We start from the raw sequence: 25636 nt of genomic DNA, 5'->3' as shown, positions 1-25636 counted from the left end.
TCATGTCTGACTTTTTGTGACTCCATGGACTATACAGTGCTTGGAATTCTCCAGGCCAGAATAGTGGAGTGGGTAGGCTTTCCCTTCTCCAGGGCATCTTCCCAACCCAGGGATTGAACCCAGGTCTCCTGCATTGCAGGCAGATTGTTTACCAGCTGAGCCACAAGGGAAGCCCAGTAAGTGAAAGAGCCAGGACTTAAATTCAGCTAGCTTGACTCTAGAACCTGCTTTCTCAACCAGTATCCAGGCTTCAGCTCTGCAGAAAGGTGACAAACAGTTCTTTAGACACCACAAAAAGATGAAATACATTAACGTAGAATTTCAGAGGTGAAACCATAAGGTCTGGATAAGGCCTTGAAACTGATAACAGTCCTTATATGACCCTGGGATCTTCTGATTTGCAATCAGAAGGCTTATTATTTCTAAATAAATAAATATATAACTGAAAATTTACAGTCAAACTCAAGCTATATTTTGCTTAGCAACTGAACCAAAATAATAAAGCTCTTCTCTATGAATAAGAAGAGAAATACCTGTTCTCTAACAGAGTTCATAAATCTGCCTTTAGTATAAATTTTGCAAACAACATTAAAGAGAGACTTCTGGAGCACAGCCAAGTCTTTGCAAACCCACTTTAACTTTGTGCTTCATAATGTGCGGCTCTGACCTTCCAAGGAAACTGTAAAGGACCATTTTGTGCCTTCTATCTTTTCTTATTCTCTATCCCAAGTCTTCTTAATTACATTTTCACATGAACTCTATAGCAGTAAATGAAGCCAGGTTCACTCAATATTTCTATTCAATCTTCTCAGAAAATTGGTTCTGTTTTCTTTGGGCAATCTATAAGCAGTTTCTTATGTGCTTCCATACCATTCTGGTAATGTATTTCCCCAGCCATTTTTCTTCTTATTTTTTTTTTTTTTTAAGACAAAACTTTCCTGAGTCATCCAAATCCATCACACTATTTTAAAACTTAGTTATCCCTGTTTGTTTAGGCTGGAGGAGCCCAGGGGAGAATACCGTTGTCCGTTTTCTCTAAGCCAGTGCTGCCTGCCTGATAAGTGTTAAACTTCTGACTGGGTTTCAGTCACTTTGCAATAAAATATTTCCAGTACTTGTCCCCACCAGCAGAAAGTCAAAGCCTGCCATTTCCTTGGCTTTTCAGTTTGACAGATGGACGTGCATATCTGTGTGGCACTCTGAGTTCCTGGGTTCAGGGTGTCTCCACAGGTCATTCCATTATTTTCCTTTTTCACTCACAGTAGTAACCCTTTTAAACTGTGCCTTTCAGTATTCCATTTGCTGAGGAAATTGAGCTTCTCCTGGATCTCTTGATTGAAAGGGTACTTTTAAGAGGATTAGTGCTGATAGATAAGAAAGGAAAAATGATTTCTTCTCCCCCCCTCTTTTAACAGTCCCAGGTTAGCTTTCCAAATAAAATTATGGATTTGTATAAAAACTATCCAGCCAATTTTAAAAGTAAAACATTAGCCACTCCAATGGAACAGAAACAATATACTCACAATATGTTTAGTAAACTATTATTCACATGAAAGCTTTCCTGATGAAGTGGATGGGGTGAGTGTAAATGACCCAACACCATGTGGTAAAATATTTTCATAAATTTGGCTTCAGAATGTAACTTTTAAGTGGGAGAAGAGGAACAAGAAACAACAGGGAGCATATCTGTAAACGACTAAGAAACTATCAGTTGTGGAGACGACTGGCCCACATCACACACGTCTGGCAGAAGCATGTGTCCAGCTCATAAGTGGCTCCCGCAGCAGGGCCACCTCGGAGGACATCTCATTAGATACAGCTCATTTCTCATTCAGTCTCTAAGTCTGCAGTCCCATTTGGTTCAGCATCGACTGACATCAAATCACAGAATTTTACATGATTGCATTAACAGATGGTACAAACAAAATAAACCTGGCAATTTTAATCAGAGAATATTTGAAAGTCTGTTTTGAGCAGGAAATTTTTTCGGAAGAAATGTTTATGTTTTTGGAGAGCGGCAGTGAGCCCTTGAAAAGCTGAAAGTCTCTGATTGTGCTGAGCTGGATTGCAAACAGGGTGACAGTTTCTTCTCATGCCCCCTTCCTGGGCATCTGTAGCTGGCCTATACAAAAGCAAGAGTCATCTTGCTCTTGGATGAGTACCGAGTTCAGTGTCACAGACCATCTGAACTCTGACCTCACTGTGGTACATTTCAGCAAAGACACAGACAGACTGCAAACAGGGGAAAGCTGCGTTTTTGTGTATCACCTAGAGATAAAAAGAAGTACGGTGTTTCACCTCCCAGCTGTAAGGCAGAAATCATAGCTATTGATTCAAGGAGAGACTGCAGGTAAGAGAGGAGAAATGAAAATACACTTTTTATTCCAAACTTTGTAAGTGGTCTCCAGCAGAGCATTTTGCTTTCCTGAGCCTTACTTCCCTGCTGTGCAAAAACAGCCGCCACCATTTCATACATGTTTCTGCTTCTCTAGTGAATCATCTATAAATTCAATGAATTCAATGGTGAATTGGCTGTGCTTCAAATTCCTGGATTTCAGGTCTTATTAAATTTTGAGTTTTTAGCTATATTTTCCATAATTACCTTACCAGGATTAGGACTGACAGTCTACAGCAGAAATGACAGATGTCATCAAAGTCATCTTTGAATAATAGTTCCTGCTTTCTTTTTTCTCAGTCCATTCAAATATTTCAAAAGATGCAAGGAAGAAAAACCCAAAAACATTGCTTGGAAGTTTCCTGTCGCCTTTACTCTGTTCAGTGCTTGGCCACCAAGTGGAGCCTGTGGTTCAGCTACACAGATAAGGGTGCTTGTTGCTAAGACTGAAGCAAAAGGACGTGTGGCAGAATAAATTTTCTAAATCAAATAAAATCAAAACAAATTACACTCATAAGCAAAATCTTCAAAATAACATTTGGAGCAGAAAGACATTTATTTCTTCTTCCTTGGTTCAACACAGTTTTTAGATAAAAATTTAATTACACGGGAAGTCAGGAAGAAACTGTCCCAAGATTTGTGTTGTCTGAGAATCATTATTTTTTCTTTAGTGTCTTGTCCTTGTTTTTCTTAGATTTTTGTTCCTCTTAATCACATTTTCTTCAAGTTGATTAAGTAAGGAGCAGAGCTAGATTGGGGGGTATTGATATTTCCATTTTTAAAATCAAAATTAATAAAGTCTAGCTGGCCAAATTGTTTTCATCTAACACAATTTGCCTACAATCAGAGTGTGCCACTGGCTGACGAGGTGATCTCAGTTTATATTAATGTCTTCAAAAGACTTACTTTTTAATTTTCTAGGGAATCTGTTGGAGATATCTTCAGGATCTCAACACACAATTCAACTATGGGGAGCATTATTGGTGAACATCAAATTATTTTGATGTTCGCTTCTTATGAAGATATTCCTAAATCGGATAGATTACATTGGGAAGGGGGAATCCATACATTTTACCCACAAGGAACATCACATTTAGACTAGAAAGAACAATGGCTCTTAGTTGCTATGAACAAGATCAATATAAGAAAACCAATTACATTCCTATATAGCAATAATAGACAATTATCTTTTCTAATAGAGATCCCATTTATAAAAGCAATAAAAATTACGAGGCAGTCATTTGTTCAGATATGTATTTGGCAGGCCTATTCTCTGCCAAGAATTCTTCTAAATACTCCATCCAGGCCAGTGAATTAAGTGGTGGGGTAAGAGGGGAGCGCCAATGTTTGTGACGGTGGCGGTGTAACGTGTTTTATTTTGTTTATGACCCAAAACCTTGATAAATCAGTGCCTTGTCTAGTCAGTCTGAAGACGATCACACTGTGGAATAAAGACACACAGAGCAGGTTAGGGCACTGACAGGTGCTATGAAGAGCAGGAGCTGTGTGCAGTGTTAAGTACGGTGGTCAGGGCAGGCCTTTTCAAGTAGTGAGACTGAGCAAAGGCAGGCAGGAAGTGAGGGGATGAGCCAAGGGAGCCTCTGGAGAAACAATTTTCCAGGTGGAGGGCACAGCTGGAGGCTTTCAGGTGTGAGTCTTCCTGCTGGGCTGGAGAAACAGCAAGAAGGCAGGGTGATAGAGCTGAGCACCCCACGGAGGAAGCAGGAAGAGAAGCACAGTGGGTGCTGAGTGGGGGGATCCACAGGCAGGGGCTTGTAAACACTGAAATCTTTTATTCTGAGAAAAGTTGAAGCTGTTGGAAGGCTTGGTGCTTAGGATCTGATTTAATTAAAAAATAAAATAAGCACAGGGCTGTCATTTGAGAATACTTTGGGGGTGGAGGGGTGCAAGGAGGCATGCACAGTGATTCCTGAGGAAACTACTACAATTAGCCAGGCAAAGATGGAGGTGGGTCATTCCCCAGGACCACAGTGGAGGTCATGAGAAATGACATGCTATTCTAGATCTGCTTGGACGACATGACCCAGGTGATTTCCTGTGAGTGAGAGGAAGAACAAGACTCTTTGACCTGAGTGACTGAAAGGACTGAATTGCCCTTGACTGCAATGTACAAAGCTAGACAGAAGACATTTTTGAGTGTGAAGAAGAAAAATTCGGTCTATGACATCCTCTGGATCCTCTCTGGAAATAATGTGCTTAAGCTCCTGAAGTCAGTACTCACCACTGACCTTTAGACACACATGTACACACGTGTGCATGGATATACACTCACACAAACTCACATTCCATTAGCAAATACTCTCACAGATTTCTCCCGAATATACCCTAAGCCTTTTAGACCAGAACAGTCTATCCAAAAGGACTGTGAAAAAACAGAGATATCAAGTTGCCTAGAAGCAAAATAAGATCCCAAACCTAAAAAAGCAACAAGAAGCTAAATACTCAGAAGCTTCAAATACATTTTTAAATGTGCAGATGTGTGGGTAACATACACAACCAGTGGTTCTTCTTGTTCTCGGAATGCAGAAGCAAAATGCGTGCAAACATCAGCTACCATAAAGGTTAAGTGATGCCACGCCTCAATCCCAGACAGCAGGAATGGCACAAAGAAGGAGCAAAACCCTTGACGGATATACCCATTTGGTTTTCAAGAGTACTGCATAGTGCCAGGTAACAAGCCACAGGACGTTTTGCGATCAAACAAAGTTCATACCAGTATAATTTCCCTTTACTGTTTCCCTTTACTTTGCAGATAATTCATTCAGGGTGAGAGGTGCCTAACCCTTTCTGATTATTCCCTAAAAGTCCCCTTGTGAGTTTTTCCTCCAAGTCTTTCTCAGTCTGGGTTCCCAGTTACTTACTGAACGTGGTGGTTTAGTCGCTAAGTCGTGTCCAACTCTTGTGACCCCATGGACTGTGGCCCGCCAGGCTCCTCTGAGCGTGGGATTCTCCAGCAAGAATACTGGAGTGGATTGCCATTTCCCTCTCCAGAGGAATCCTCCCGATCCAGGAATCGAACCCTGGTCTCCTGCATTACAGACAGACTCTTCACCAACTGAGCTATGAGGAAAGCCCAAATGTCATGATAGGTTCTGAACGAATGGATAAATGAACACATGGATGAATGAGTGAATGAATTAATGAATGAAAGCAATGTAGTTTTGGAACAAATATAACTTTCTTTTCCCAGAACTTTGTTTACCCCTCAGAGGTATTAGATGTAAACTGTGAATATTTTATGGAATTACAAACAGGTTCTGAGAAAAACTCAAATCTAAAAGGATTATTTAGTTATTAGACATATGTTCTCATATTATTCATATAAGAATAAAAATAAGTCTCTTTATCACTTAGATACAGAGTCTAAAAACATCAAACTCATAGAAATAGAGTAGAAAAGTGATCGCCAGGGGCTGGGGAGGAGGAAATAAGGAGACAATGGTAAGAGAAAACAAACTTCCATCTATAAGATGAGTAAGTTCTGAGAATCTAATGTAAAACATGGTGACTACAGTTAACACTGTACTATACAACTGAAATTTGCTAAGAGTACATTAAACTATATAATTAAAACAACGATAAATATGGTGATGGATGTGTAAATTAACTAGATGGGGGAATCCTTTCACAATGTTACGTACGTGTAAGAAATCAGTATGACAAACATTGTAAGTATCTTACCATTTTGTGTCAGTTATATCTCAATAAAACTGAGTTCCACAGGAACTTCTAACAAGAAGACTGGAGTTGAGAAAAGACATAAGAATTGGAGATCTTTTAAAAGGTCCAGAAATCATTAAGATAAACCCTATATTATCATTGTGGGATTGGATAACTTCATACAAGCAAAATATGAAATATAAAAGGAGCCGAATTTTAAGCATTATATGTAAAGGGAGAATGGAAGAAGAGATGGCATTGGAAAAGGTTTAGAAGGAGCCAACAGACAGATGGGAGAACCAGAGAAGGTGGTGTCTCAGGCACCAAGGGCACAGAGTGCTTCAAGCCATCTGTTACTTGAGAAAGAACAGCTTTTCCCAATACGTGTAAAGGATTAGTGGGCGGGGAGGTCAAGGGAAGCAGATGAAGCAGTTGTATTCATTTTCTAGGGTTCATGTAACAGTACAGTTGACCTTTGAGTAGGATGGGTTTGAACTACAAGGATCTGCTTATATACAGATTTTTTTTTCAGTACACATACTAATATCTTTATGATCTGTGGTTGGTTGACTCTGTGGATGTGGTATCCATGGATATGGAGGGCTGATTGAGAGACTTGAGCATCCATAGATTTTGGTATCTGTAGGGGTATCTTGGAAGAACCAGTCCTCCATGGATACTGAAGGACATGTATACAAAAAACTCCGTGAATTGAACAATAGAAACTTATCCTGTCACAGTCCTGGAGGTTCAGTTCAATTCAGTTCAGTTGCTCAGTTGTGTCCAACTCTTTGCAACCCCATGAACCGCAGCATGCCAGGCCTCTCTATCACCAACTCCTGGAGTTTACCCAAACCCATGTCCATTGAGTTGGTGATACCATGCAGCCATCTCATCCTCTGTCGTTCCCTTATCCTCCTGCCCTCAATCTTTCCCAGCATCAGAGTCTTTTCAAATGAGTCAGCTCTTCACATCAGGTGGCCAAGTATTGGAGTTTCAGCTTCAACCTCAGTCCTTCCAATGAACACCCAGGACTGATCTCCTTTAGGATAGACTGGTTGGATCTCCTTGCAGTCCAGGACTCTCAAGAGTCTTCTCCAATACCACAGTTCAAAACCATCAAATATTTGGCGCTCAGCTTTCTTTACAGTGCAACTCTCACATCTATACATGACCACTGGAAAAACCATAGCCTTGACTAGACGGACCTTTGTTAGGAGTCTGAAATCAAGGTGTCAACAGTATTGGTTCCTTCTCAGGGCTGTGAGGATATAATCTGTTTCAGGCAGCTCTCTTGGCCACGTAGATGGCCATCTTCTCCTTTTGTTCCTTCATATCACCTTCTCTCTATGCATGTCTGCCTCTGTGTTCAAATTGCCCCTTTTGATAAGTCATATTGAATTAGGGTCCACTCTAATAACCTCATCTTAACCAATTACATAGGCAATAACTCTATTTCCAAAAAAAATCACATTCTGAGAGACCAGGGGTTAGGACTTCACTGTGTAAATGTTGGTGGATCTGATGCAACCTATCAGAATAGTCACAAAAAGGTGGAATAATGTCATAAAGGTTGAGCAGCAATGCTTGTTTTGTATTTTGTGAGAGACTAAAATGTAATAGAAAGAAGAGAAGGAGTGACTGAATATGAGGTATTAAGAATGAAGAGAGATACAAAATGAAGAGGTTGGAAAGGTGGGATTTAGAAGAATGGATAAAGGCTTAAATTTGGAAAAGTGAGGAATGAGAAATACATTTGGAGAAGAGAAGTAGAATAAGAGACAAAAAGAACAGGGAAGAAAAGAATCAAGAGGTTTCACTTTGTATGACTCAGTGACTGTGAAGTTAGGTAAAAGCTGGATGAGAATTTTAAGAGACTGAAAGATTCAAACTGGTTGTTACGGGGACAAAGCAGGGAATTAACAGCTAATAAAGTGCTTCCCTGGTGGCTCAGATGGTAAAGAAACTGCCTGTAATGCGGGAGACCTGGGTTTGATCCCTGGGTCAGGAAGATCCCCTGGAGAAGGGAATGGCTACCCACTCCAGTATTCTTGCCACAAAAAATTCCATGGACAGAGGAGCCTGGAAGATTACAGTCCAGCAGGTATCAAAGAGTCAAACACAACTAAGTGACTAACTTTCACTTCCCCACTTTCAAAGAAGAGACTTTATAAGGATGAATGATAATAGATCATTTACTTTTTAAATAGATGTAACCCAGAAAAAGTGTACTAACTGTTTCATCTTCTTTGAGAAGCAGGAAGATGGGTGATTCTTCTTTGAGAAGAAGAGAAAATGGGTGACTGAATTTACTTACAAATAGCCTTTTTCCATGCTGAATGGTATAAAGAGGGAAGACCAAAAAATGGTGAAAGGAAAGCAGAGTAGGATGAGAGCACTTTGGGTAATGCCATAAAAACAAGTGTGGCCACAGGAGTGGAAAGGTGAAGTGAAGGGCTTTGGAGTAAAGAATGTCACAGAAATCTAAGGTCACTGAACTGAATATCACCAAATGGATGCTAAGTTAGCACAGAAAGATTATAACGATTTAAGGTATGACTGTATTAAGACATGCTTCCCTGATAGCTCCAGTAGTAAAGAATCTGCCTGCCAATGCTGGAGGTGCAGGTTCAATCCCTGGGTAAGAAGATCCCCTGGAGAAGGAAATGGTAACCCAATCCAGCATTCTTGGCTGGGAAATCCCATGGACAGAGGAGCTCGGTGGGCTTATAGTCCATGTGGTTGCAAAAGAGTCAGACACGTCTGAGCAACTAAACAACAACATATTCAGACATAATAACATGGCTCCTCAGGTGTCCACCTCAAATAGATTCAACTTCACTATTATTACCATGATAGTAATATTACCTTGAGTTAGAATAGTAACTTTACGAAGCCATGCTCTGTGGAAATTTTTATTTAACGGCTAAAAGAAGACAAGAAGGAGGAGGACAAGGAGAAGGAGGAGAAGAAAAAGAAAATATAGGAAGAATGTTTATAAAAGTCATAAAAAAAAAAAAAAACAGAAAAAAATTCTAAGCATTTGAACTTAATGAGCTGATAAAGGTTTCATAAGAAGGTGACAGCCGGTAGGTTTGAACCTAGTGATCATAGAGTACAATATTCTTTATTTGCTTTCTTAATTCATCCCCTTAGATGGGCATAAACATTTCTGAGAAAGTTTCTCAGTTAAATTTCCCTTGGAAATGAAAGTACACAGTTCACTGAGCTTTAAATTAACCCAGAAGTTAAGGCTCACGTATGGTTACAAAGTGAAAAATCCCATCATTTTATAGATTTTCCCCATCCTTGCAGGCAAATTCAATACTATTTATACATATTTTGCCTGCTAGTAATTAAATTGTTTCTAATTTATGTTCTGTGAAAAATGACATCTGCTTTTAATTGGGAAGTTCATTAAAAAATCAGACAAGTAAAACAAATTATTCACTAAAATGAAGACAGAGGAATTGAAATGCACTAATGCAGGTGTCTCTACTGTTTGAAGATTCAGTTAATTTCTGCCTTGAGACCTTTCAGATTCAGACTCCATTTTATTTTTTAAATTAGATGAAACATTATAAAAGTAACAAACACTTCTTCATTTTGTAGACTTTCCTTATAATCATCAGAGATGATGTCAGCTGATTAACTGAAGCAATATATTTTTAGGTGGTTATACCATTTCTTTTGCATGCCTTCAGTAAAAGAATTTGGGGATGTAATTGAAGTTCAAATAGAAGAATAGTCAGCTTCTTTATTGAGGTTAATAAATACCACAGTGAGAAGAAAACAGCTAACAATGATTGTGAAATGCTTTGAAACAATTTGGACCAGCTGGGAACTATAAATATATGAACTCTAGATATTTCTACATACTTCCTGAACCACCTAAGAGACCTACAAGCAGCTCCTTTTGTACAAAATAGTTCAGGAAAGTGCTATTTCTGTGGAAAGATTTCTATTTTTAAAAAGGAACAATCAAATTTTAAATGCTTCTCTTTTGATCTTCAATTACCTGAGTAATAAATGCAAGCAACAAAAATAAACCAACTTTTAAGCTCAGAAATCAAGTCCACACCTAAAGAAACACAAAGGTTTATTTAGACTTACATCTTTCAAGTTCTTACAATGTCCCAATACTTCAACTCCATCACTTAAACTCCCTTTCATTCTACTGCAGTTCTCTCCTTCATAACGTGTGTCACCCAAAGGGTAGTCCAGAGACCGATAGCATCAATATTACATTGAAATTTGTTAGAAATGCAGATACTCAAGTCTCAGCCCAGATCTCACTAGTGACAATATGCATTTTAACATCCCTGGGTAATTCATGAATATATTTAAGTTTTAGTTTTAGCTGTGGTCTAAAATACAGTGAAAGAAAGTCTTTTTACCATTAGATAGATGGACAAGAGACAAATTATTATGGAAGGGGAAATTAACAGATTATATGACCTTATATATAGAAAATTTTAAGGTGTTCTATGAAAAACTTTTAGAGCTATTAAATTAATTCAGCAGAGTTTCAGGGTACGATATTCACACTCAAAAATCACTGTCCCTCTATAGACTATAAATGAATAATTTGAAAAGGAAAGGAAGAAAAACTTTCATTTACAATAGGGTCAAAAAAATAAAACACTTAAGAATAAATTTAAGGGGATGCAAGATCCATATGCTGAAAATGATTAGAAAAAAACAAACAAACAAAAAAAACAACTACTGAAAAAGTGAAGCAGACCTAAATAAGTGGAAAGGTATCCTGTGGTCATAGATTAGGAAACCTAATGTTAAAAAGACAATACTCTCAAAGTTATCTACAAATTCCTATTAGAATTGCAATGGCCTCTTTTTTAAGAATGGCAAAGCAGATTCTAACATGTAGAACAGCAAGAGACCCCTGAATAACCATAACAATCTTTGAAAAGAACAAAGTTAGAGAACTCAGTTTCAAATCTTACTACAAAAACTACAGTAATAAAACAGTGTGGCACTGGCATAAGGGCAGACATATAGGTCAATGAAATAGAAGTGAGAGTTCAGAAATAAACCTATGCATTTGTGGCCAGTCTCAATAAGGGTGCCAAGACTATTCAATGGAGAAAGAACAGTCTCTTCAACAAATTGTGCTGGAATAACAATATCTGCATGTAAAGAATGGCCATTTCTTTACATCATGTATATAAATTAGCTCAAAATGGAGCAAAACCTAAACGTAAGTGCTAAAGCCACAAAATTATTAGAAAAAAACACAGGAATAAATCTTCATGACCTTGGATCTGTCAACAGTTTCATAGCTTTGACATCAAAAGCAAAAGCAAGAAAATTAAAAATAGATAACCTGGACTTTCTCAAAATTAAAACCTTTTGTTCATCAAAGCATGCTACAGGCAAAGGGGATGAATAAACATTTCTTCAAAGAAGATATTCAAATGGTCATGAAAAGATCTTCAACATCATGCGTTTTTATAGTCACTAAGCCATATCCAACTCTTTTGCGACCCCATGGACTGTAGCCTGCCCAGCTCCTCTGTCCATGGGATTTCCCAGGTAAGAATACTGGAGTGGGTTGCCAGTCCCTTCTCCAGGGGATCTTCCCAGTCCAGGGATCAAACCCATGTCTCCTGCATTATCAGGCAATTTTTTACCGCTGAACCACATATTAGCTATTAGGGAAATACAAATAAAAATACTGCAATTGGATAGTACTTCACATACACACACTAGGATGTCCAGGCAAAAAAATTTTTTAACATAAGAATAAGATCATAAAGTAAGTTTTGGCAAGGATGCGAAGTTTAAAGCACTGTACATGGTGGGGACTATACATGTGTTCCCATGATGGTGGGAACACAAAATGGTGCAGCTGCTATGCAAAATAGTATAGTGATTCCTCAACAAATTAAATGTAGTATATTTATACAGTAGATTATTCTATCATAAAAAGTAATAATGCATCAATACAGGCTACAATATGGATGGACCTTGAAAACATACTACCAAAGAAATCAGACACAAAAGGCCATTTGTATGATTCCATTTATGACATATCCAGAATAAGTAAGTCCATGGAAAGTTGATTAATGATCATCAGGGGCAGGCAGAGAGAGGAATAAATTGTTTAATGGGTATGGTATTCCTCTTTAGGGCCATAGAAATATTCTGTAGCTAGATAATGGGACAGTTACACAACACTGTGAATTTACTAAATGTCACTAAAGGTAAGATTTTGTTATATTTATTTTATCATCTTTTTTTATTAAGCCTCTATTATGTTGTGCTTGTGTGAGGCATCATGCTAAGTACTAGTGTATGAGAATACAACTAATACTCAATATACAACACCTGCATGAATTAGGTACAGTTATTACCCTCTTTCACAAAAAGGGGAACTTAGGTTCACATATATTAGAAATTTGCCCCAGAGTATATCAGAAGTAAGCAGAAATGCTAGGATTTAACTCTAGGCCCTGCGAGTGTACCATTCACTCCAGGGCCATATTTTGAGATACTATGCATTGCTGCCTCAATAATATATGCTGTATCTACACAGTTTAGTAATAAGCAATCATTAAGAAGCATACTTGAAATATGCATTTGAATAGAGAAATGCTTATGAGATAATGTTAATTGAAAAAACCACACTGCAGAACAACAGATACACAATTTTGCATATAGACACACATACAGTGTATACACACACAGAATCATATACAAGTTTGGAATACTCAGTTTTTTAATATGTTTTATATCGCCCTCTCATTTATATTTACATACACACACTATGAGTGATTTTAATTTTCTCTAGTTTTCAGTTCAGTTCAGTCACTCAGTCGTGTCCGACTCTTTGCTACCCCATGAACTGCAGCACGCCAGGCCTCCCTGTCCATCACCAACTCCCAGAGTCCACCCAAACCCATGTCCTTTGAGTCAGTGATGCCATCCAACCATCTCATCCTCTGTCATCCCCTTCTCCTCCTGCCCTCAATCTTTCCCAGCATCAGGGTCTATTCCAATGAGTCAGCACTTTGCATCAGGTGGCCAAAGTATTGGAATTTCAGTTTCAACCTCAGTCCTTCCAATGAACACCCAGGACTGATCTCCTTTAGGATGGACTGGTTTTAGGTATTTCTAATTTTTCCAAAATAAGAGTGTATTATGTAGTCAGAAAAATAAAACAGTAAACATAGTTTTAAGGAGCCACATTCTTGAGGTGGTTCTATTGATGACAATTATGTGTTTAAATTATTCAAATAAGTTTGCAAGAGACTCTGCTTTATTTCCTTATCTCATAGTTATAAGTATTTTGTAGCTTTAAGCTTGACTTTTTCCTCTTAATAAACTTTCTGTGGGACCTAAGCACTGATATTTTTTTTAAATCTCCGAATAATAATATTTGAAGGAACTTGATTGAGGCCGAGATCACAAATCCAATTTATGAAATCACTCAGCAACAGCTGGAAAATATTTTCAATGACTTGGAAAATCGGATTAGATGAATCATGGAAGACAGTTTTAATCTTGAAGTTGAGAAATGTGAATTCTACTATATTAAAACATTGAAGATGATGTTTCTTTATACCATTTTCAGTTTGTTTCCCTTATAAACTTCAAAGACTATTTGGTAATCAAGGACTTTATCAATAATATATACTCACCTATGAAAATTAAGGGTTTCCTGGTGGCTCAGTGGTAAAGAAACTGACTGCCAATGAAGGAGATTCAGGTTTGGTCCCTGGGTCAGGAAGGTTCTCTGGGGAAGGAAATATCAACCTGCTCCAGTATTCTTGCTAGGATAATCCCATGTACAGAGGAATCTGGTGGGCTACCATCCATGAGGTCACAGACAGACATGACTTAGCAACTGAGTATGCATACATGAAAATTAATGAGAATATGAACATACATGAAATATATGGAAAAATTCTCTGTCAGTGTCTCAAACTTGAGACTTTGCACATCTAATGATTTCCAGATGCTGCTGCCTAGTAACCACACCCTAAATAAGGCTTTACGTGGTCTCCTTTAAGCCTTTAAAATTGTCATTCATAACTTCTCTCAAAAGACATTATATCCCACCTACAGTTACTCTCATTCAAACTTCAATTGTTTCCTGAGACATTTTTGCCTTCAGCATCACTTCCTTCCATTCTTATCATTCAGATTTTTTCCAAGGTAATCTAAAATGCAAATTGGTTTAAGCTACTACTCCACTTACATTGTATCTCATTGCTCATCTGGTCTCCAACACAAATGCTTACAAGGGAAAGGTATATAATGTAAACAACTGAAGCAAAGGCAGGAGAGGAGGGCAATGAGGAATGGTGGGGACTACGGCAAACTGAAGCACACATTCCTTTCTAAAGGAAATAGCTATTGCCGGGCTCCAGCCAAGAGTTGCTATGTCTATGTGAAAAGATGAACTGGACATTACCAGGTCTTCCATTTTTTAGAAGAAGCAGGAAATCTGGATTTCATTTTTGATAAAAACGTCATTATCTTAAGATTGGTAGTGAATTTTTAAAAATCCTGATCCCCCAAACAAACTACATAAAATCTCCAGGCATGAGATCCAGATGCCAGTATTTTTTCAAAGCCCTTGTGTAAAGTAATTCTAATGTGTACCAACTGCAAAGGGCCTGAACTGAAGTAAGAGTGGACACTATAAAATTTGGGGATTTATAGTCCACCATGGTGGTATGAAAATGACTTTAAATTGAAGATAGCTAAACACTTAGCAGCCGCAGAAATAAGTATCACCTAAACTTAAGTGAAACCTCCTATACAGCTTCCAATGACCCCTTCCCAGGCAGTTTTCTGATTAAAAGAAGACTGACACTGTGCTCAGGAAGTATGAGTTCAGCTGCCACAAACCCTCCCTCGGGATACCCCTAGCCAGGAAGAAGACAGACTGCTCATCTACCATCAAGAAGCCAAATAAAATCTTCCATATTCTCCCACTGAAGCCCTAAAAACTTTTCTTTTGAAAAATTGATCTTTGTAAAACTTTACTTTGGGCTATTTCATGAGTTTTCCATTACTGGAACCTCCCATGTACACTATGTGAAAATAAATCTTGTCTTTACTCCTGTTAAACTGTCTATTTTCAGCTAATTTGCAGGGCCCTAAACACTGGACCCAAACTGGAAAAGGTTTCCTCCAAACAGAAGCAAATGTTGGTTGCTGAAGGCAGTTCTTGGATAAACATTATTTCTGATGTACAGAAGAAGGAATGTTTATATCTTCTCAAAGGAGACAATAACGAAGTGTTTCTTAATATATTATTTTAATACCCCCTAAAAACAACTCTGACCTCCAGACTTTGAATTCAAGCCTTGAGGCACCAAACTGATACAGGATAAAATCTAAGCGTATTTAAGGTGCTTAACCAAAGGGTGGTTTATAATCATCCATACCTGCTATTTCTTAACCTGTTCCATACATAAAAGGAAAATATTTTTCATGTTTAAAGAAAGTATAATTTAATACTCATAGTTAAAATTACTCACAGTTAAAAGTTGTATTAAAATTTTTTTAGTTCATTTCTTTCAGTACAGTATAAATAAAGTTTATTAAAAGATTTGAAGTTGTTATATTTTGTATTTGAATGCATTCCAGTAAGCAATGAGAGAGGGATTTTGAATGTTTATTTAAAAGGAAAATACTGAGTAGACTAACAAGCAATACAGAACAACTCACTGCTGTCCGACTTAGCTGTCAGAACAGAAAAACCTACCTTCCTCTGTGTTACCAGATTATCTATATGTGGTTCATTAATGAATCCACAGCTTGAGGCCTTATGTCTATGTTAAATCTCCTTTGAAAGAAACACTCCCCCTTCTTATCCTTATACCCCCACTCAAAAAAAAAAAAAAAGAAAAAAGAAAATCCAAGTGTAATATTCCACTTAACTGTGTAAGGACATAAAAAATTGGATTCTTCCTCCAACAATGAGGAATGTCATTGTTAAAAACCACAGATATAAATTTTTTGGATGTTTACACCATGGATGGGAGAGGAAACATTTTTGGAAGCACAGCTAAAATGGGGGCACCTTCACAAATATCTTCTAATTGAATTATTCATGGCTCTTCCTTTCAGGTGGGGAAGGTGAGGCTGAGAGAGGTCAAGTATACCCAAGACAGCATAGTGAGTGACAGCAGGAATTCAGACTTGTTTTTTCCTATGTAAATGCAACCCGATATAGTAAACTAATCTTTATTTTTAGAAAACACGCTAGCACAGGTAGGAAGAGTTAGTAAAGATGGCTAATGAAAATGTTTGACCAGCAAAGGTCTCTGCTGCTGCTGCTGCTAAGTCGCTTCAGTCGTGTCCGACTCTGTGCGACCCCAGAGACGGCAGCCCACCAGGCTCCCCCATCCCTGGGATTCTCCAGGCAAGAGTACTGGAGTGGGGTGCCATTGCCTTCTCCAAGCAAAGGTCTCTAGGTCCTTTCAAAAATCTGAACGTTGTAAACAGGACCAGCATCATGGGTAAGTGTCCTGTGCCACACAGCAACATTTGTTTATAAGGCCCCATGCTTGGTTTAATACTCTGCTGCTACTGTATTGAAATCTCAGTAACTTTTTGAGAAAAGCTTCCATATTTCCATTTTAAACTGGACCCTACAAATTATGTAGCTTTTCCTTCCTGCAAAGGCTGACAAAGCAGAGGTAAAGTTTATAGAGAAGAACCTTCCTTGAGGGGTTAGTTCTCAGTGTCAGGGCCACATGGCTTTCTGGAGTAGAGTAAGGTCAGATGCCTTAGCCAGGAGATATGCTAGGGGACAACTTTCTCGGTGTGATGCTTTCTCTCCCCACCTGCCTGGTCATTGTTTGTCAAGGTACCTTTTCAGGAAAGAAAATCAGAGCCCCAACCCAGTACCAACCAGAGAAGATCAACAGGAAAGGACTGGACTCTGACAGGTGGACAGCTAATATATAAAAGAGAAGCAACCTGACTCTTTCTTGGTGTGCCCTCTTCAACTCTCCATCAGGTAAGCTGGGAAGAATATGGGAAATGGGTCTTTGGAACAAAGCAGGGTTCAGCGTCCAATCAGTGGGAGGTCCTCCTAGGCGTCCCCTCCTTTGTGTGTGTCTGGGGTAAAGGAGCAAACCAGAAACGGTAGAGCCCTAACACTAACAACAAGCTCTCAGAGGCATCTCCTTGTACCCTGAAGCCAATTCACCCAGAAAAGGACAAGCTGGAGCACTGGCCTTCACACCTCCCACGCCTTACTAGGTGAAGCTGCTGATATCCCAAGGGAATATTAACCCACAGGAGAAAATAACACCTGATGTACAAACTACACACGGAAATACCTACGTATGAGAACCAAGAAGTAATGCACCAGACAGACCAAAAATTTAATATATGAACAAAGCACATGTTAGGATATAAAGAAGGATATTAGATAGATGAAGCAGGAAAAAGAAAAATTATGACACAGAATCTGTGTGAGGGATTGGTCATGAAAAACCTAACAGCTGAAGTGAAGAAGTCAGCAGAAGAGCTGACCAGCGAGGAGTTCAGTAGAAGAGTCAGTGGACTAGAAGGTCAAGCATTGTAAGGAATAAAGAAATGGAAGGCAACCAACATCATGAAGGGTAGAATTAAGACACCAGTATCTATGTTCCAGGACTTTCGAAAGTTACGCTGCATCTAGCAATCACCCTAGTGAAGATCACAAAGAATTATGTAAGTGAGACGCAACCAGTGTTGTGGAAAGAAACACAAGAAATCTATGCCTTAATACAATTCATGGAGATTGAAAACATGTAACTCTGTATATATTTTAAGAATGGGAATATGTCTAAAGACATAGACTGTTAGAGTAGATGCCTATGAGAATGGGGATGTGAGGAAGATAAAGATTAAGGGAAAATAATAAAATAAACCAAGAAGCCAACCCTGAGATCTAGGATGAATTAGAGTTTGTGTAACTCTATGCTGAGGACCAAACACTTAAAAATAAATACATAAAGATAAGGATGGCTAGGTAGGTAAAAGGAGGCTAAGCCACTACTTAAAGTCACTAGCAAATCACAGAAATGCACTAAAAGGATGTTTCTTTCTTCTGGAAAGAGGGTTTAAAAAGCAGACATGAATCAGACACCCTTTTTAAATGCCAGACACTATCCTAGGTGCTGGGAATACCAAGATGACGAAGATGCTATCTCCACGTTTAAGAAATGTGGCCGTTTTTCCAGTCTAGGCCATCATTTCAACCATCTCTGAAAACGTGTTTTTCATGTTACTTTAAATTTAATAAGCATAATAGTTACTGTAATTTAAATCCTGTCTCTTTTATAAAACTAAAACTTAAAAGGGGTTTTAAGGTTATCTAGGACCACCTTCTGTGGCCTCAGAATACTCTTCTATTTTTCATCCAGCAAAGTTTACTTCTCTGTAAAGACCATGCCCTGTTAGCATGTCTTCTCTAGGGAATGGCCGTGGGTAAGGATGGCCTCTGAAACAGTTGCCCTGGGTCTACCGTCTCTGGACTGAACATTGCCCAGACCTTTAACTCTCATCACAGATAAATTGGTCTATCATTGTTTTCCCTTATTCTACCTAATTGAGGAATGATCACGCTCGCCTAACCAACCATCGTTACTCCATTCATCTGCTCAAATCCCTTCCTTTGAAAGGCCATCCTGGGTCACCCTGGGACAGTGTCACTCCCTCCTCTGCATCTACATTGACGGGGTCTTTTTCAACCCACGTGACACAGGGACCTCTGCTGTCTTGAATAACCAGTTATCTTGCCATTGGATTATCTAGTGTCACAAACTGATGACCACTGTCATCAATTTTTATCAACAAGTTATGTGTGAGCTTTCATCTCTAAATAGATATTCAATGTTTAAAAGTCTTTAAAGATGCCATTGAGATCAGGGGTTCCAAAGGCCAGCCCATAGTTGAAGGAAAATCTTACATATGGAATACTTTGTAGGAAGTAATAAAACAGCAATTCTCAGAAAACATTTTTTTTTTTTTTTAGAAAATAACTTTATTTGCAAGGATGCTTTTAGAAAAAGAGGTTTCTCTGTCTCAGTTCAAAACCAGTTTGGCCCCAAAACTACTTACTGAGTATATGGAGTAATACTCAGCTTCTGTATGAGATCTATAACTGGCTCCTGAGTGGCTCAGGACCCTGAAAAGAAGTAGTCAACTTGTCTGAAACAAGGAGCTTATATTCTGAAAGTCCATTTGTAGTAGAGTGAAAACAATGAATACTTTAATCAGAATCGAGATTTAGAGAACTTTCTGTTATTAATATCTTGGGTAGTTGATAGTTGTAGGTACAGCTAAGTCATGAAGCTCTGGAATACAATGGGCCAACCCTACTAGGCAATGGTTGAACATAACAATGTCAAAGCAATACATTTTTACATGTTTGGGAGGATGGGTTTGGAAGGGTGGTGGGAGAGGAAGCAGCAGATTGTGTTTACCTAGAACAGGTTTTTTTTAAAAATCAAAATGGAGCACCAGAAAACTTAGAAAATCTTTACAGACTCTCACATGTACAAATAAGTCAATTTCCAAACAACAAGACTCAATGGCGAGAGGAACACTGATAGAGGTTGTTCTGCTCCTCCTGCTCTCAACACTTGATGGTTCCATTTCACACATCTAAGCACCTCCAAGTGGTTGCCTGACTGTTAGCAATTACTTTTTGCAAAACTAAGAACATGAAACAAGTTAAGGAAAAAACAAATGCAAACAGCAAGCAAACTATACAAAACCAGTTTTTACTACTCCACTATATTACCTATAGAAGTGTATTCAAGAGAAGTCCATGCAGTTTTCAGTTATTTTTTTTTAATGAGTCTCTTACCTTTGCTTTTATTATCAGTTCCTCGTGCTTACGAATAAGCTCCTCATTGTCTGAAAGAGATGTACCTAGACCTTGTTCCTCTAAATCTCTTATAGTTTTCTGAAACCAACATGTGACCTGGGTAAGAAGCAACAAAGAGAGGTCAAATTTCAGATATTAGAATAAATGAATCAAAATTCTCCATGTTTTTAAAACTTAAACTACTTCCATTTTTTTTATATAAACTCATGTGTTTCATTAATATGATCAGGTTTTTTCTTCATTTCAATCTTTTCATTTCATTTTTCTTCATTTCAGTCTCTACATGCTTAAGAGAAAAAACAAAATAATACCCCTAAATTATAAAAACAACATATTTCACTGGATCACATAGCTTGAAGAAAATAATTCAAATTCAAAATCTCCTAACAAACAAGAACCAAAATAGATCCCACACAGTCTATAAACCATGCATTCTTTTAGAATATAAATCTTCTTTTCTGTATAAGATGATCAATCTGAGTATAGTCACATTGTTAAGTGAAGATATGAAATAGCATTTGTAGAATTATATTTCTACTATTAGAAGACAATGTACAAATACTTAGTTTGCTACAACTCCTGAATATCTATATCCAAAAAAATGAATGGAGAAGCTACTAAAATTCCATAGACCTTATAAATAGCTAAGGACATAACTTACAATCATTTAGACTAGATTTACAATACGCACCTTACACAGCATTAAAACAACAAATAATAAAAGACATAAAACAAGCTGCATTTTTTTAAGAATGATCATATAAGTTGACATGAGACTGATTAAAAAAAAATTCCCTGATAGCTCAGTTGGTAAAGAATCCACCTGCAATGCAGGAGACCCCAGTTCGATTCCTGGGTTGGGAAGATGTGCTGGACAAGGGATAGGCAATATAAACCAGTCAATCCTAAAGGAAATCAGTCCTGAATATTCATTGGAAGGACTGATGCTGAGGCTGAAGCTTCAATACTTTGGCCACCTGGTGTGAAGAACTGATTCACTGTAAAAGACTCTAATGATGGGAAAGACTGAAGGCAAGAGGAGAAGGGGACAACACAGGATGAGATGGTTGGATGGCATCACTGACTATATAGACATGAGTTTGAGCAAGCTCTGGGAGTTGGTGAAGTACAGGGAAGCCTGGCGTGCTCAGTCGCAAAGAGTTGGACACGACTGAGCGACTGAACTGAACTGAGACCAATAACATGTGGCCCCAGGATACAGATTCCTTGTCCCAATTAAAGGAGAGTTGGATTTTTACTCTCAAATCTTATACAGCATTATTCTTATGATCCCATCATAGCTACTGATTCCTAAGAACCCACAACGTGCTAGACAGTTTGCTAGTTGTTTTCTGGGCATCATCTCTTTCTCTCAACAGCTCTATAACAAGTATGATACTATATTGACCTTGCCGACATAAACAGAGGTTAAGCAACTTATCCAGGGCCAATACTAAATGGCAGAGCTAGGATTTGTCCCCAAACCTATATTATTCCAAAGTCCATGCTCTTTCCACTGTGCCCTGTTGTTATCTTCAGGTAACAGAAAGTCTTTGGTCATCAAGGGAAATTACTTCACATTTGCGAAATGAATCCCAGCAGCCCACTCAAAGTGGTGGGCATTGTCCAGAATATACTCTGTGTCTTTCTCCAGCCTACTTTATCTTGGCTGCAGCAGCCTCAGGATTTCTCTGTATTTTTATAACATGGAGGAATGTGGCCAGGGAGAAAGCTAGGTTAGTCCTGAAGTCCTGAAGGTCCACACAATAAACATATACCCCCCCAACACACATACATACATACACACTACAGAGAAGTCAAGTTAGGGATTACATAGGATAATACCCTCCATTACTGTTACAGGGCTGATAACATCACACAGCTAGATCTATACTTGGTATAGATCTAGACCAAGTATATAGACCAAGACTTAGCATTTTCCAGCATGGAATAAGCAGTCAAGTGGGCAGCAAGAAGGTTTCTCCAGCTTTCTGCTAATTGGAAACCTTTGTTAACCAGCATTTTAGGCTAGTGTCAGTGCAAAGAAAAGACTGATAGTGACCCTGAAGCAGTTTCCATGTGAAGTCGGCCTCATTCTCTTCAGAATATTTGGTACTCTGTGCATAATACAGCCATTAGCCAGTGCCCACATCTAAAGTACTGTGTTTATGTGTTTATAACTCTCTGAAGGTGGTTTGTCTTTCTGGCAGCCCAGAAATTAGACCTAAATGATATGTATTGCATGCATATTAGAACCCTTGGAGAGTATTTTATCAAGAGCTACCAAATTTGTACATTAATTTATTAAATTGCATTAAAAATCTCACAAAAGATGCTATAGGCCTGCATAAAAACAAAAAAAGGGATGATTTAAGGGTTTTATCAAAGAAAAATGGCTCATGAATATAACTAACTTTCAGAAATCCTTTATTTTATTAAGTGCCAGGAGTGAGCTTCATCTATTTTTATCTAAAGTAGTAGGAACTCAGAAATCTCAAGAATGCTTTAATAGGGAAAGTTAATACAGAATCTGAGTGAAGAAAACATGGGGACAAACAGGTGCTCACTAATCTCTAAAAACAGGTGAGAAGTCTGATCCCTCAGATAATCCTGTTCGATTTTGTGAGTCAAAGATTTGTCATCTAACACATGTCAACAGTGATGAATGCCAGGAAGGAGTCAGTTATTTTGATTTTTTAAGGTATCTTCTGACATCATCCCCTAGATTTGGCAAATACTATTTTAATGTCCAAAGGATACTACTCCTTTGGGCATGCCCATACATATTTCCTATAAGAGAATGTAGTTCAAGACCTACAGTGGTATTCCATATATCCTGGTCATACACCTGCCTAACAAAGCATACCAAGTCTCTAGGGCTATACATTTTTACTACCCAAATGCACCCTGGGAAGAAACTTGAAAACGAAGTGGCATAACACTCAGAAGAAAATGGTTCATCATGGGGGTGTTAAATCTCATCATGAGGCAGTCAAACACATGAGCAGCATCTTAGACCAGATTTACTTTATGTGCTGTGAGATGCACACAGAATAGACTGAGTCTTTCTGATGTAAAAGCAAGACACCCCAAATAACCAACAGCATATCAACCATAATGTAAATCAGTCACTGTATCCTGTGTGTAGCGACTGCAGACAGCTGCATAGATACTCCAAGAACACTTTCTATAAGCATTAGATTATATCAGCAGTTATCCCAAAGCCTGAGTGATAAGGACACTAAATGATGCATCAGGACATTCTTTGAACATGGGCCCCGCAAAAGGATAAAAAACAGGAGTTGAGAGCTGGAAACATGTGGAAAGAAAGAAAGAACAAAAATTCAGAGTGTGCACTGGGCATTGGTTCTGGGTGATGATGGACTAAGGGGGAAAATGAGAATATCATTCCTTTCTCTTCCCGGTTCTTACCTTTTGGATTGATCTAAGTGATGTGTTTGTGGTCATCTCACCTGTCTGACATGAGATTCTAAGTACTCAGTGCTCAGAGGATGTAGAACTAAGGTGGAGAAGGAGTGGGGTAGATTTTTTTGCAGAGGGGAGGTGGGGATTGGAAAGAAACACCTACCAGAGGGTGAAGGAAGACAGAGTGAAGAGGAAGGGACATCAACAAAGATGCACAGAAAGAGTAATCAGAGATGTTCAGTAAAAACCAAGGGGTGCCTTGGAAGTTAAATAGAGATACCAGGCAACCTCAGTCAAATGGTACAGACCTGCATTGTCCTAAACAAGTAGCTACTAACCACACATGGCTATTGAGTACTTGGAATGTGACAAACTCAAATTGGGATATGCTCTAAGTATAAAATGCACAAATGATTTCATATAGTTAGTATAAAAAATAATGAAAATATATTGTTAAGAATGTTAATATTGATTCAGTGCTGAACTACTATTTTAGATATGTTGGATTAAACAAAATGTGTTCTTGCTTTTCACTTTTTTATGTGTGTGTGTGTGTGTGCATGCTCAGTCACTTCAGTTGTGTCCAACTCTTGGTGACCCTATCAACTGTAGCCTGCCAGGCTCCTCTGTCCGTGGGATTCTCCAGGCAAGAATACTGGTGTGAGGTGCCATGCCCTCCTCCAGGGGATCTTCCTGACCCAGGGATCGAATCTATGTCTCCTGTGTCTCCTGCATCGCAGGTGTATGCTTTATCATTGTGCCACCTGAGAAGCCCATTTTTACATGGCTTTTTACCTTTTTTCACTTTTCAATGTAGCTAAGAGAATTAAAAAATCACATTTATGGCTTATATTGTATTTCTTATTGGATGGTTCTATAATTTAAGGATATTCAGAATATCCTTAATCTGTTAAATGTAGATCTAAGGACTAAGTATTACAGACAATTTAAAATAGCAGAATCAAGAGAACAGTGGGATGAGATACTGGTTGGTAAACATGAATGGGTCACCGAGTAGGGGTGAGGCAGTAAAACTAATGTCTCTTTTGAAGAAGTTTATTGGCTAAGGAAAGGGGGGCTCAGACAACAGCTTTGAGGAAAGCAGAGGTAACATAACAGATGGGTTCTTCCCAATTTTTTTTTATTTGATTAGATGAGATGTAAGCATTTCAGTCTGGGGAACTGAAGATGCGTTAAGCAGAACTGAGGCAGGGATATACCAGAAAGAGTGGGGAGTTTAGAAGAGAACACTACTGAACTTATCAGCTTTGGGCAAGGACAGGCTAGTTTTTGCAATATTGAATAACCCAGTCTCACCTTGACCCCTGCTGGGAGATAAGAATGAGGAAAGAGAGTGAACAGGGCCTTCCTAGATCAGGGTCAGGTATTACTCCAGGCAGGTCTCAGATTTTCTCGAGCAATCTTTACACTTCTTACAAAGGAGACAGTTGCTTTCTCAATAGATAAATAGGATAAGCAAGTCATTCAAGGTCACACAGGCAACGAGAGGAGAGTCCCACAGCGTGAGGCAGAAGGGCTGTGGTCAGAGAGCTCCCTTCACCACATCTGTCTGGAGAACCGAAGAAGTCCAGAGAAGAGGGAATGGTTCTTATTAGGCTATGTTTATGAATGTTCTTAAGAGAAAACCAAAATGCAACACTATAGTTACAGAGTTTAATTCTAATATGGAAGTAAGTCCTGTGAATAATCACGGGGCCTCAATGGAAACGCCGCATTAGAGAGAACGGACATGTGGGCCAGGCCTGCCAGAAGCACTGCCTCAGAGGAAGAGCCCGATGAGGATAAACTGAGAATCCCCATTCCCAACAGCACACCCCAAAGTCAGGACTGAAACAATGGGAACAAAAGCAATAGAAAAATGCTCTGTCAAGGACAAACGACTCAGGTGGCAAGAAGGTGAACTTTTGCTACACTCAAAGCTAGGCATCACATGACCATAAACTTTCCTGGTCTCTTTTTCTGCACTTGGTTCTACAATCCAAAGTCAGATCTTATTTTTTTGATCTCTGTTTAAAACTATGCTGGAGGAGGTTCCATGTGCGCTATTATACAGAGTGAAGTAAGCCAGAAGGAAAAACATAAATATAGTATACTAACGCATATATATGGAATTTAGAAAGATGGTAACAATAACCCGGTGTACGAGACAGCAAAAGAGACACTGATGTATAGAACAGTCTTATGGACTCTGTGGGAGAGGGAGAGGGTGGGAAGATTTGGGAGAATGGCAATGAAACATGTAAAATATC

General features: G+C 38.6%; 1 protein-coding gene across 2 annotated transcripts in view; it reads right to left on the bottom strand.

The window, feature by feature from the left end:
* CCDC141 (coiled-coil domain containing 141) overlaps positions 1 to 25636 on the bottom strand; it is a 231792-nt gene that overhangs the window by 105439 nt on the left and 100717 nt on the right. For both annotated transcript variants that reach the window (XM_010859751.1, XM_010859753.1), the window contains exon 7: positions 19920 to 20036. In XM_010859751.1, coding sequence (XP_010858053.1) covers positions 19920 to 20036 — 117 coding nt within the window. The remainder of the gene's footprint in view (positions 1 to 19919; positions 20037 to 25636) is intronic.

This window comes from Bison bison, unplaced genomic scaffold, assembly GCF_000754665.1.
Source record: "Bison bison bison isolate TAMUID 2011002044 unplaced genomic scaffold, Bison_UMD1.0 scf7180017864460, whole genome shotgun sequence".
Taxonomy (NCBI): Eukaryota; Metazoa; Chordata; class Mammalia; order Artiodactyla; family Bovidae; genus Bison; species Bison bison.
The sequence above is the reverse complement of the archived record's forward strand: the minus strand, read 5'-3'. Positions and strand labels throughout refer to the sequence as shown.